The sequence below is a fragment of the Phaenicophaeus curvirostris genome, chromosome 2, assembly GCF_032191515.1.
Source record: "Phaenicophaeus curvirostris isolate KB17595 chromosome 2, BPBGC_Pcur_1.0, whole genome shotgun sequence".
NCBI lineage: Eukaryota > Metazoa > Chordata > Aves > Cuculiformes > Cuculidae > Phaenicophaeus > Phaenicophaeus curvirostris.
Window position 1 is genome coordinate 55,322,728 of NC_091393.1, and position 14,507 is coordinate 55,337,234.

General features: G+C 40.0%; 1 protein-coding gene across 1 annotated transcript in view; it reads right to left on the reverse strand.

Moving 5' to 3' along the window:
• The window catches only part of MTHFD1L (methylenetetrahydrofolate dehydrogenase (NADP+ dependent) 1 like), a 153,978-nt gene that overhangs the window by 5,561 nt on the left and 133,910 nt on the right, over nucleotides 1–14,507 (reverse strand). Inside the window, exon 27 of the mRNA XM_069852119.1 lies at nucleotides 1,193–1,301. Coding sequence (XP_069708220.1) covers nucleotides 1,212–1,301 — 90 coding nt within the window. The 3' untranslated portion in view covers nucleotides 1,193–1,211. The remainder of the gene's footprint in view (nucleotides 1–1,192; nucleotides 1,302–14,507) is intronic.

Sequence of the window (14,507 nt, forward strand, 5' to 3'; positions counted from 1 at the left end):
TATGCTAGTAATTACTTGTCTATGCTGGTTAACTTTCAAGCTAACTGCTTTTTACTTCTCTGGACTGATAAATACAAAATAGCAGAATTTGCACCACCAGACATTATGTGAGTGCTGTGATATTCAAGTGCGGACAAGTGAACTGTTTAGATCCGAAGTAATCTTATAGGGTTGTGTAAGCTCCTCTCCTCTTCCAAACAAGCCGTCAAAAAACAGAAACAGAAACTGAAAGCCAGTTCTCTCAAACCAGAGCAGACGATTGCTAGAGCAGGGCTCAAGTGCCTGGGCACACCCTCCTCATAGCTTTTGCTGATCTGGGCTCCCATCACAGTCCAGTTACCTCACAATAAATTGTTGTTATGTAAAAGTAACTGTTTTACTCTCTAGAGTGATTTAGTGGGGGAAGGGAGTGAGTTAAGTGATGAGACAGTCCCATCACAGATGCACGTGGTTTGTTTCAGTCAGGGTTACATCCTCTCTTACTCCAGTTAATATGTTACAAGGCTATAATGGGGCAGCATGGAATATTTACATAACAACTTGAATTCTTAGGTGAAGAACATGTGCTACACAAATTAAAGCAGGGCACCAAGAAGATTAAGTGCTTAGACAAGGAGATGAGGTAGCAGGGTAACTGCAGACTTCAATGAGAAGGGAGAGAACCCAGCATGAAAAAAGCCAGGCTAAAAGGAAAGATTTGTATTCCTGAAATGCTTATTACCATTTGAGAGAGATGACAGCAGTCGGAAAAATACCCAAAACAAACAGAAAAAAAAAGCGAAGCTCATGAAGAAGCTGAGAAACATCTCCCTTGATATGTAGGCAATGACAGAAACATGCTGCCACACAAGAGTAGTATCAAAGATGAACTAGTTTGTTAAGGCAAGTAACATGGCATGATTTCTTCAGGCTGACTTTTTCCACAGCCAAGAGCAATACAATTGCAGAACCAGCTCCCCCTCATGACAAACTGACAGAGCCAGGAAATCCAGAAGGCACCATGGTGTAAAGCGTCAGCCACCATTTAGCAAACAAGAAACCCATGTGACAAAGCACACATTATGAAATATTCCCCATAATTGTGTGAAGTTCTCAATGAAACTAGGGCCTAGTTTCAACCTTTTCTGTATACATATTAGAGACAAACATGTTCCTCCAAGCTGGGACAGGAAAATAAAGGCTGTTGACTGACCTGAATTTGGACATCACTCTCAAAACAATCCTTTCACTTGCTCTGTGACAGGGTCAAGGTCAATGTCATAGAAGCACGGCCTTGTGGGCAGCCCTGGCATGGTGCTCATCTGTGGGAACAATAAAACAATGTTATACTCCTGCACCTGTAAGCAGATAATCATTCCACCCATGTAAACCTTAGATTAAGAGAAAGGCTGGATTGTTCATCATAGACTCAACTGCAGATGTGATCTTCATGTTTTTGTTTTGTAAAAATCTCAAGCTTGATTTTTTTTGATTAATTTTTAAGTGTATGCTTCTAAAAGGCAGGAAAGAGAAAATAAAAGCCACAAAACACAGGCTATCACACCAACCTAAGAATAAACTCCTTAACAAAATAAAGACATTTTGGCACCTACTTGTTCCTCAGAATATTTATCCAGACCATTTATCCGTTTATATCTACTGGGAAAAAAAAAATCACACAGCAACAGGCAAGTACATAATTGCCTGAATTCACCTGCTGATATGGATGTGTTGAACTTGGACCTCTCCCACAGAATTTATGGCAACATTTTCATGACTGATTACTTAATGCAAGAAAGAAATTGAAATAGTTAAACTAAGCACACATGGATTATAGTTGAATCCTAATTTAGTAATTAGAATTATCAGGTTGAGATAGAAAGCTAAAGCAACTCAATTATCTCAAATTATGCATAAATGAGATCCTGATCTAGCATAAGACACCAGCATTTACATTCTTTTAAACATGCAAATAGTTGCAAGGACTTACATTACACAGCTAACTACAGCTTCTCATCTGCCCTGCTCCTGGACTCCCCACTCTCGCTCATGAAGCAGATGTCTGGAGACCAACACTACTTTTCGATCTGCTCATCTTCTCCTGCTTCAGTACCTTGAGCCAAGAGTGGCTTCCCCGGCCCCAGTGCCAGCACTGAAACAGGGTAAAAGTTGCAACTGCGGGGCAGTATTTAAGGGAGGATCAGTTTGGGTCAACTTGAACCAGTTTGGATTCACACTCTAAGTCTTCCTAAGATGATAGTTACTATCCCTGAATATCTCCCTGTATTTCAACTAATTCTAGGCTCTCTAGAAATAGCATTTGGGCTTAAGGACTCCAAAAACGCTTTTGAAATCTTAACCTCAGAGGTGGAGGATGCAGACCCTATATTAATACCCAAAGAGATGAAAGACATTATAATTTCTGGAAACAAACCTGGAGTCAACTTAGCTCGACTGTTTGTTGGCCAAGAGCCTTTAAGCACTGAAGCTTATTTAATAGAAGCCAGGTTTTGAGGAACAAAATTCTAGCTGGGGAAGTCAGCCGAGCTTATTAAAGTTGGTGGTTAATCTGACCTTCAAACATTACTGTGTAGAAAAAACCCAATCCAACACAGTGACTCAAGTGCCAAAAATGGTCCAAACACAATGACCTAAGGGAAGGGTCTGATTAGGGTATGTTTTCGTGATGTGAGCTGAGGCCTGTTGCTGAAAGAGCATGGTTTTACCCTGTGAGCCTCTGCGATGACTACCCCTTGGAATTGGCTCTGGCACTCATCTTAAATCAGCCAATCTCCTTCAACACACTCAACTGATGAAAATACACATCTTTGTTGCCAGGGTTGGTTCATGAATTAAATCTGCTTACTGCATGACCAGATCACCACTGGGCCACTGGCTGCAGGAGAGCAGCCGGCGGACACCATGGCCAGCCACTACCTCCCAGCTCGGAGGCTTCCTTCCTCCCTAATGCCCCAAGGAGCACAGCTCAGCTACAGTGTTCTCCCTTGCCAAAGGCAAGCTCCAACAGGCTCACTGGCCTCAAGAGAGGCTTGAGCAGGCTGTATTTCTCTATAAGTCAATCTATTCTGCTGCATATTCAGTGATGAGTACACCATCTCCCTTCTGCTTCAGATTTGCTCCAAATGCTCGTGTAATGTCTCCATTGTGGCAATACAAGATCTCTCCACAGTCCCATTTACTCCATAGAGCTCTGCTGCCAATTGAGAGGTTAATCTCACATTGGGAAGGGAAGAAAGAGCTCAGGGAAGGGAGACAGGAGCTCAGGGAACTCATCTCCACTTGAGATCTAGCTTTGAGGAAAAAAAACGTGCAATGAGCTCTTCTAGTGGACTCAATACACTTTCTGCGTTATTGCATGCAGTAGGATTAAAAGATGAAACTGCCAGTTTGCTTGACAACTTACTGCCCTAACAAATTACAACAAATAGCCAAAGACAACTTTCTGGTTACTCTGTGTATGCAATTCTACATCTGAAAGGAAGTTCCAAAATCAATCAATCAATCTATCTATCTATCTTGGTCAGTCTTCATTTTCCCTGTATAATAAAAACTTTAGAGGAGATTTTTCCTTTTTTTTTTAAATGTTAAAAAAAAAGTCCTACATGTGTGTTTTGGGTTTGTTTTTCTCCATAGGCCCAGTTCAACACTGGTGTAACTCCACTGTATTAAGTAATGGAAATCTATTACATCTATAAAATGTGAACATCAAAACCGTTTATTGCCTGCTCAAGGAATACAACTTTTCTTATAATGAAAATTTAAGTCAACAAATGGAATGAGTTCACCTGAATTAAAATTACTGCTGCGTAAAATGAAATACAAGGCAAAAATATCACGGATGAAACACTTTGGGACAAATACCTATGTGAATTACAGAGAGAAAATAAAACACATCCTGTCACTGTCCCCGTGGCCCAGACTTCCAAACAGGCAAAGCCATGTAGATTTACAATTATTTCTCTCCACTCTCATTATTTGGACATAGAGAGGTAACATGCAATAGAATCTATCCCTTTTTCATTACTTCAAGGTCAATAGGAGGAGATGGCTGGCTAGCCAAGGAGACTGTTAGTGATTATTGCCTTGCCAGCCCTCCATTTCTTTCCTTCAGCCAAAAAGGAAGGAGAGAAAAGAGGGCTCAGTTGGTCGAGAGACTGAACTGAAGCCTCAGCTGACTGGCTTTCCACATGGCTGCAGGTTCAGAATTATCCTCTACCCTCTTGCTGTTATTCACGATGCTGAATGAAGGCATTAACACGCAAGTTCACAGGCTGGCCTTAACCCCATCAGACACCACCCAGAAGCATCCCTCTCCCGGCTCTAAGTAACTGGATCCTAGGTTTTTGTGCATAGGGAGGATGCTAACCTGCCTCCTGGCTGCAGCACAAACCGTACCCACACAGTGGCTGGCAGACAACCTCCACCCTGCCCAAGATTTTCTGAGGAAACTACTTACTAAAATTAATTCATTTCTAAAACTTGAAGAAGAATGAGCAACAAAAGAGAAAATACGCCTAAAACACAAACCAGTTTGGTAATTAGCAGATATGTACAACATGAAAATACCCACAGAAATTTAGAGTCATCAAGTAGCTTGTCAGGTATCTCATACAGTATACCTCCTCTATATATCGCACAACTCTCCACTCTAATATAACGTCATTTGATTTATAGACCGGTAGCTATGCAACATCACACAATGTGGCTGTGAGAAAATGTGAAGAAGCAGCAGTGAGTGACAGCACGTTATCCACTTATGACCACAAGCTGAATTTAGGTAGCCAAAATAATTAGTAATTAATTCGACCAAAACAGTTGTTATCATACTTCCACTGGGAGAAAGAAGGTATAAGGAACAAACTCTGCACCTTAAGAGTTAATGCAATTCATACAAATGCATTATGCAGGATATAATTAAAAAAAATGTTTTATTAAGAACTCATCCAGCTGCTGCCCCAAATATACCATTTATGCATTAATAGGAACTAGTTTTGTAGGAACTCACTGGAATGAACCATTTTCTTTGCAAACTGTGCAAATGTATACACATCCATGAAAGAAAATGAGCAGCAGAAAGGCAACGTGAAAAATATGACACCTATTTATTACTACGGCACTCTTATGTTTAGGAGCCAAAAGCAGCAAGTCTTACAGTCAGCTACCCTGAAGATCATTTGTGCTCCTGGAGATGCATAACTGGTGAAAGATAAAATATGATTTTAGTTAAAAAAGCCTAAAGGCTACTGTTATTTATACTAGGCATTTATGACCTTCCAGAAATTTACTTACATGACTAAACAACCCCCAACCCCCTGCAAGCATAAGGAGCTTTCTTACAAAAGGAAGATGGCAGTTATTTTTCAGGGAAACTATATCAAAATGCTGTTCCACACTGTCTCCAACAACACATCCACTCTCACTAGAAGAGTGACTAATTTGAACTTCACCGGAGTTTCATTTAAACCACAGTTAGACGTTGACTTATAATTTTAGTTTACACAACAGTTGCACAGTCAAGTGCTAAGACTCTGCTAGCTAGGTTTGCAATAGTTCAGAGGATCTATTGTGCTTAAATTCCTTTTTAAGCATACAAATTCCTACCAGTGGTTGACATATCCTGACTTCTTCTTCAAGTGTGTATTCATACATAAGTGTGTACCTCTCTCTCTCTCTCTCATATACACATACATGAAAAATCCTTACAGGACCCGAGATCACCTTAAATGGGTTAGCACAATGGTATGATATGATTTGCAAAAAAGACGGTCCCGAGGACTACATCCAACTCGTTTAGTGTCTTTTTTCACCTATTAGACAAGATGTGTGTGCTTTATAGGCATAGCACGGTTTCTAAATAGAAAAAGAAAGCCAGAGGAATCTGCACTTGCACAAAGTAGAAGAAACAGATGACTAAAAGATAATGAAAAAAATCAGCAAACAGTTCATTGAGGAAACCTCTCTATTCTGTGGCTTATGGATTAGACGAGAAATGCAAGTAGTTCACGTTATCTAATTGTATCCTTTTGTTAATTAAACAAGTTAAGACAACCCACAACCATTTCAATCTTGAAATACTGCAGGAAACAGATGTTGCTTCCCAAGAGAATCTAGCATACACAGGACTGCAAAGAAATCCTCAATAAAATCTGATGGGTTGAATTGTACATCACATACTCCCTCAGCACGAAACAATACAAGATGAAACTCAAGAACAGCGCTATAAACACGCATGTCTTGTGTTCAACCTGCCAGAATGTCTTGGAATCCTGAGGCCTGGCATGAAGGAGCTACGCTTCATGGTTTCAATAACATTTCCCAGTGTGTTTTATAGCTCTGAGAGACAGATCCACTACTAGAAACTTGCTCCCCTGCAGTGCATCTGTCAGTCTTGGCACATGCGAAGCTGAAAGGAAGAGCTTTCCTCCCTTCTCCTGCAGACCTGGAGGGATTTCTTCAACCTTGCCTGCCTTTAGGCATACTTTATCTCAAGTGTCATATCACTCCTGCTGACACCTGTGGTGCTGGCCACGCTCTGGAAGCTGGCATCAGGGGATTTGCAGTCCATGGAGTGGGAGAGATTAACAGTCACCTCGCTGCACTGCATAACTGGAGAAGTGAATGTAGATCTTATTACTTAAAGTCCCTGCACTCTCCATTTAGATCTATACTTGGAAATTTTTCATAAGACTATCTATGTAATGAGGGTAATGAGTAGAACTACAGCACTCTGTATGTGACTGTGCAAACATTTCCAGTGACTGGTCACTTATTTAATCTTCAAAATGGAGACTGTCCTATACTGTACAGAGGCACATAGTGTGCACCAAAGAGGGAAGCTAGTGCACAAAAATCAGGCAGTATATCCTAAGTATATAGGATATACTTAGGGATATAAGTATAGGATCAGCTATCCTATAGGATAGCTCATAGTCCAGGATAAGCTCATAGTTTGTTCCACAGAACTGGAAAAGTTCCTCACTCTGTGGAACTGCAGACCTCTGTCACTTCAGAAGCAGCTCATGTTCTGAATGACAGAAGACAAAGAATTTACATGAAAATGATAGAAAAGAATAATTAAGAGAACAGTATTGTTTGTCTTAATTAAAAGAAATACAACAGAACGAAATGGCCAGAACAATATATGCACAATATAGTCTACACACATCCACTCACAAATACACATCCACCCACACCTAGCAGAGAGGGAAACAATGCTCAAGAGACCTTTCACTACCTCTCTAAAGCAAACAAACCTCAAACTCTCACATTAGGAAAAGCAGATGCACAAGGGATGCAAACTGGGGCTTTCTTGGAAAAGTATCAACCTTTAAAAACAAACTAATAAATTCAGCCTTGGAAATGGCAATAATTTCTAAAAATCTACTTTAATAGCTACATAAAGCTTAAGAAAATATTGTCTCATTATTTTTCATTGCCTGAAAATAACAAGGATTTCTAAAAGCAGCTAGGCAACAATCTACAGTTTATTTGTAACCTTTAATGAAAATTTGCCAAACATTACGATAGCAAGAGGAGGCAGGGAGAGTGACAAACACATTTCCTTCTCAGGATATTTTTAACAAAAAGGGATCTTGTTGCAATGTATAAGAACCATTGCAGCAAGAAACTCAACACATTAGCAGCTTTCAAAATTATCAAAATAATGTTTGAAAAGATGTCAATGTTGCAGTATTCCTTGCGATAAATGGCTGCGTTTGACTGGCACACTGACCGATATCAGGTGCAAAAGTGTCCACCTGGCATCAATTATTCTATTATTATTGTCTCTTACCTTACTATTTCTACATTCTTGGCAATTCTTTGATTTTGTGGAATAATTTATAACAACAAAATGCATGGACATTGCTCTTCTGTTATCAGCATCTGGATGAAGTTAAAGAAGTACTGAATATTGATTATACAATCCTCATGGACCTTGCTGCCAGGTGCTAGGTGAGGCAGAAGTAGCTTGTGCCCTGTTACATTCTCTGAGGGATTTCCAGGATCCTACAATGTACTCATCTTGAGTGGAAATAGTCTAAACCTGGAAGTGATCTCCTGGGCACTCCAAGGAAAACACTAGAACAGTCCATGTATGCTCAGTCCAGCTTTGGAGAGACCCGTGGGTATATATCCCGAAGAAAGCAGGGGACAAGAGGAACTGGTGAATACTTGGTTGGCCAAGATCTTTGTGCATGGGTCAGTGTAATACCACTGGAACTCAATTGTTGCTCTTGGTGATGTGTTGAAGCACTGAATATGCAGAACCAGCATTTTGCTAGTTATTAAATACTTTTTTTTTGGCCCAGATGTAATCTGTAAAAGAATGAACAACTTTCCCGGTTAAGTAAAACATCTGTGACTCACATGACTGCAGTTCCTCTCAGCAGACTTGTCTCAACTAATTTTCATCTTAAAAATTTTTAAAACTATACTTCATGCAGAAGAGAATGATTCCCTAATAACAGCACAATGGCATAAATATTTTAAATTTTACTCAAAAAACATTACTCTTTTTTCATACCATCCACAACAGAGTATGATGTTTCACAGGGTATTTATTCACAGCTGTCTTCTGCCTTAAGTGAACTGATAAACAAAATACTATGAAAACGAAAGCCACAAAATCCAAACACACCCCCATCCCCCAACCTCCTCCACCAAAACCCCAACAACATAAAAAAACCAACCCAAAACCACAATCACAAACCAAACCCAAAACAACCAACTACTGAGGAGATAAAGGGGAAGGGAGGAAACAGGGCTACAAATTCCCAGTGGCTTGTTCCAAACACTTCCCTTCATCGCAGCCCACTCAAAACCATTTCCAGGAGTAATTGCTCCCTTGGCCAAGGTCTACATCCTGATTTTCCTTTTCCCTTTGGGCTTTCAACAGAATCCCTGGCAGAGGATTCTTGCTCACTGCCTCTTGTACAAAATCACCTCCTCAGATAGAAAAATTTTTCTCTCCAGCTCACTCCTTGTATCAGAGGCTCCTAGGGTTGTTCCCATTCTTGAGGAGCATACAATATATCAGACAGTGCCAGACAGTGCTGGAAATGTGCTTCAGAGGAAGCAAATCCAGAAGATAAAGGTGCCTCTCTAATGTGCTGTTTCAACAGTAGGAATATCTGAAGTATCTGATGTTCATGTGTACACAATCCTCCTGCTTTGTCCACTGGTTGAGTCTCCTGGTGAGCAGAAGGTGACAAAGCTGCACCAGAAGCCCAGGTTCTGCTGAAGCACAACAGCTTTTCTGGTGTTTGGGGAAGAGAGGTCTCAAATGGAACCATCCCAACGGTCTTGTGTTTGCACAAGGACGCTTAATTTCCTCCTGTTTATTTTTTACCAATTGTTTCTCTAGAAGGGCCATTCCTCAAACATCAGGGGCAAATCTCACTTTGTGATCTTGATCTTCGCTATGCCTTTTTGTTTAAAATCTTCATAACTTTCATGAGATTGACCCTGCCGGTCAGACAGCCTGACATGTTATCACAGGAAAGAACAGAGCCTCAATTACAGCCCAGAAACTGGAGACAGTCGCCGCAGCAGACTATGTAAACCTGCTCAGCATGCTGCATACTTTACCCTTCCTAGTGAACCACACTAGGAAGAGCATCAGGAGCACCATCCAGTCATTTAAATGACAAATTATAATACAACACAGAGAAATCCCAAAGATTGTATAAAATAAAAATAAAAGCATATTTAACTGCTGCCACACTAGTCCTCTTGGTTAAAATTAACTAGATCCACTGACATCTAAGTAAGTAAAGCTCCCTAAGAAACACTGAATCAGAAAAAGATGATGTGTGTGTGTATAATTATATATATGTACATATCAGTATATATGTACATACCAGTACTTTTTAATGAAATACAATTCCTTCATTTCTCACACTTTGTTCTGAAGTTCTCTTGCAGTAAGTCACTTTTCCAACCACAGTTTCTGCAATACAACCAAGAATAACAATATACTCATAAAAAGAACAAAAATGTTAACACAACCAATGAAAAGCAACCATATTTGGAAACATACTTTCTTCCAGTCTGAAAAACAAACTGACCCCCAAACAATTGGTTTGTGAGTGGCATTCCGTATTTTTCGCAAATGAAGCATGTGAAAGGAAAAAGAAGAGGGAAGGTCATAATGAATTTCTGCATCCCAACACAAAAGGTGCGAGCACAACTCTTTTTTGTGTCAGGACAAAAATCTAGTACAGGAACAATCTATAGGAACTCCTTCTCAGCATTAAGAAATGTGTAAGAATTGCCAGAGAAGTTTATTTGTGCCAATACACGGTAAATCATAAATAGATTAAAATAAAATTATAACATGGAAATTAAAAACCAGTTAGAGTATATCCTCTCTAATATCAATGTGAACAAACCAGCAGGCAAAGCCATACATTTTATTTGCTCTTATGGTATAGCCCTGCCTGTAATGAACTTTCAGTTTTGGCAAACAAACCATTTACAACTCCACTGCTCAGCCAAAGGCATAACAAACACAACCCACAATACGGCTGCTAAGGTTCAGTCTGCCTCCTTCCCTCCAGGTGACCCCATGAACGAAGGCTCCCTGTGACAACACACTGACCTTGCCTGAAGAACTGCAATGCACCGATAATGTGTCACTACCCACTTGCCTAGGCATCAGCCTTGAAGGAAAGCTGCAGGTGAGCAAGAGTGGTCTCCCTTAGACACAGCCACAGATTACGTTGCTGTGTCATCATCAGCATCCCACCCAGCCACTGAGATTCCTACAGCTATTCTCATATGCAAATTGCTTGCTGTTTATTTGCGGGGAAAACTCTGCTATATCTTTGCTTCCCCATTACATTTCTCCATTGTCAGACTGCTTAAATACTGTGAAGCTATTTTTAAATTGATTTGTTTGTTAAAGTTATTAAGAAATAGCTTTTCTTTTTTTTTTTCCCCAGATAAAAGTAAAGAGACAGAGCTTCACAACCTCAGAGGGAGCTTATTTCTGCTGTCACAAACATGCCCTGATCCCATTCTGGCCAGTTTACCTGCAGAGCGATTGGTTTCCATGTCTACTCACTGCCTCACATCTTTATTACAGGTGCCAAATACAATGGCATTGATGGTCTTTACTGCAAATGGGATCAGAGCTCTACAGTCAGCACAGCTCATTCAGGGCCTCAGGCATATGTACTCTGACAAATGCAGGGCCAGCAGCATAGCCCTGTTTCTCTGTGGTGCATAGGAAAAAGGCTTTACTCCCTGTGTGCAACTGCATGTTGTCTCCCTTGTGCTCCTGCTAGTTTGCTGCAACTGTGTGTGAGCCTGCAGGACAGCACAGAGAAACACAACCGAGAAATACAGGAGTGGGAAAGTCATCAAATGATGAACAAGATGGGAAGTATCTGTATCTACTTTGAGATATTTGTTTGTGAAACAGTCTTATTTTCATTTGATTCAGCTGAGTAACAAAAGCTCCTTGTGACTTGCTTTCTGCATGTATAGAACAGCAGGGCATTACATACACATGGAAAACTGGCGCAGTGTGATCAATTAATACAGAAATCACACACTTGGAATCAGGCAGGCAGGGAGTGCACTGTATCATGTCAGAGCAAATAAATGCATCCCAGGGTTTTGTCTCTTACAGTGGCTGGTGCCAGATGTTTTATGGAGAAAAGCTAAAACTATGGAGGTTGACCACACAATCTCTATCCAACATTGGGAGCTGATAGCTGAAGACTGACCAAATACTTGAACCCTCTGCTTAGCACTTTTTCCAAATTACTTACATTGATTATAACCCTGCATATTGTTGATGGCTATAACCTTTTAGAATTCTTGTTAAATTCTTGGCCTCAATAGCTTTCCTGAGTTAATGACTTCCACATTTCAATCACACATGAGAATTTCCTTCTTCTATAGAAGTATTAATGTAGATGCCTGGCAACATCTCTTCACAGACCAAAGAGATACTTCAAAGAAAAATTATTTTCCAGGCTGTACGGAAACAGCTTCAGATAACCTCAAAATTCTATGTAATAGCACTAGAACATAGTACAGGTATAAATAAAAGGCTATGAAATTTGCAAGACTTCAGATGTTATAGACACAAATTTTACATGAACACAGCAACTTCAAAATTCTTGGCTTTCTCAGTATTCCAATTATTAGAAACATATTAACGTGTCAAGAGTCCTGAAATTGTTTCTGTGAAGAAACTGAGAATGATCCAAGAAGCTTTAATTAAACAGAGAGAAACAAAATGGTCAAGTTACTAAAGAATATGAACCTATTGTCAAATTGATCCAGAGGTAACAGCAGAACTCAGATAACAGTAACTAGCTTTAAGCACACATTTTAATTCAACAAGCCTATACAAAACACCACACATCATACTATGTGCAAGCTGGTGTTTAAAACCAAATTCAGTATCCAGTATTCATAAGGGAACACTTACATGTTAATGTGTGTCTGTATTATAGTCTCTGCAACATTATTCTGCTTTTCAAGATTACTGTCTAGTTACTTACCTACTAATTCACATTGTAGCTGAAAAAGATACTTAAAATGAATTTTTATTTTCGTGGGACCCGTCTTATAATGCAGAAGTAACCTCAATTATGTACACCTAACCAATGTGATAACCTTCACAACTGAAAAAAATTCTCTTTATTGTGAACAGTATGGCATCATTCCTTCAGTTATAACCTTTGAGTTTCATCAAACCAGCTGAAGTGGCTGCAATGTCACATGCATCTTTACTTTTTTTTGTGGATCTGCTGGGATTACTGGGGAGGGCAATGAGAAACGTGGCAGACACTGAAAAAAACAGCACAGGTCAGGAAGTCATTTCTGTGAGCAGCTATTTGTTCTAATTACATTTGCAGATGGATGCCATACAAGGGGAAGCTGGCATCTAACAGGTACTGTGCTCAGACCCATTTCACTGCCATTAAGACTACTATTAAAAAAAAAAAAAGGCTCAGTGAGAGAGAAAGGAAAATAATTGCACACGCAGGGCACAACTCCAAATAACCCAGGAGATTCTCTGGAACATCATTATTACTCATTTCCTCTCATCAGATTTTGCCCTGTGCCTTGCTCATTCTGACCTTTAAGGATTATAGTCTCTTGGCTGATGAAGATCCCTTAAAAAGCCACAGCAAGTGAAAAACAGCCCTTCACACTACTCTCCCCTCAGAGAGGGCTGTAGCAGACAGGACACAGGAGCCTTGGCTCCTCCCCAAGGCAGCACGGATTTACAGCTTCCAGAGCACAGGCACCTGCACCCAAATTGCTGCGAAGAGGGGCATGGCTGCAACTCTGCCTGTCTGGCCATGCTCCGAGGGGCTGCACAAGATTTAGGACTCTGATTAACCAGCAATAACAGTGGGGGTGGAGTAAGCGACCAGACAGACACTCCTGTCATCCCTCTCCTCAGCTCTTGCTGCCCAAATATCTCAGTCACTTCTTAACTAGTTTTTGGACAACAACTTTTCTTCTGGAGTGATACAAAGCAAACTGAAAATAACAGAGGCTTGCCTGCAAACTACTAAATATAGTGAACAATAACGACGGTGGAACTGATTCACAATCACATCAGATGTCCCTGCACTCAAGGCACCTCCATCCCTCAGAAAGGCAGGGGCTGATCCAGCTTTGGCAATATGATTTTCATTTGCAGACATATGTCTGTCAGAACCCTAAATCTCATACTATACTACCTTTGTGACTGATATTAAACATATGTCCGGAAAGAATCAAAGGCAGTCAGTTGTCTTGAATCTGAGAAATTTAAGATATTTTCTTACTCAAGTGTCAAAAAATATCAACATAACTTTATACTTTATAAAGCAGAAAGATTCCAAAATCAGGCAGTGTTCCATCTACCTGCAGTGATAAGTAGAAAAATATTTAGCTATAATATAGATCTATAAAAAAAACCAACTCTCCTGTAAATTTCTTTCCCATCTGGGGAAATACCGCACTTCCTCATGAAGAATGCCAGCAGCAAATTTTCATGCTAAGTCTTCCTCTACAGAATGTATTTGGTTCTGAATCAATCCCAGAGAAGACACTAGAAAACATCAAGCCAGAAGCCTTTAACTGCCCCATAAAATTAAGATGACTTTATCCATTAAAGCTGAACTTTTATGAATACATCTCTGGAAAATGGTACCCCATGAAACCACTAGGCATGACACCGCCGTTATTACATGCAGGATTCATCTTGTATCTTACTGTTTTAACTGTACTGAAAATCACGTTGAAAGGCCTACAAGAAAGCACATATTTGGATTATCATGGCTTTTGTATCTGGGAAGCAGAATTCAGACCACATCTTTAATTAAATGGTCCATTTGATCTAAACAATCCATGGAAAGAAAAGGATTGCTACCCCTCTAGAAAATGTCATTTTAAAGTGTATCAAATGTTTTCCAGTTGCAAGGTATATATAGGCTTGGCTAACATTTCAGAGAGGATTCATCCTATCCAGAAAAAAGCACTTTTATCCTGGA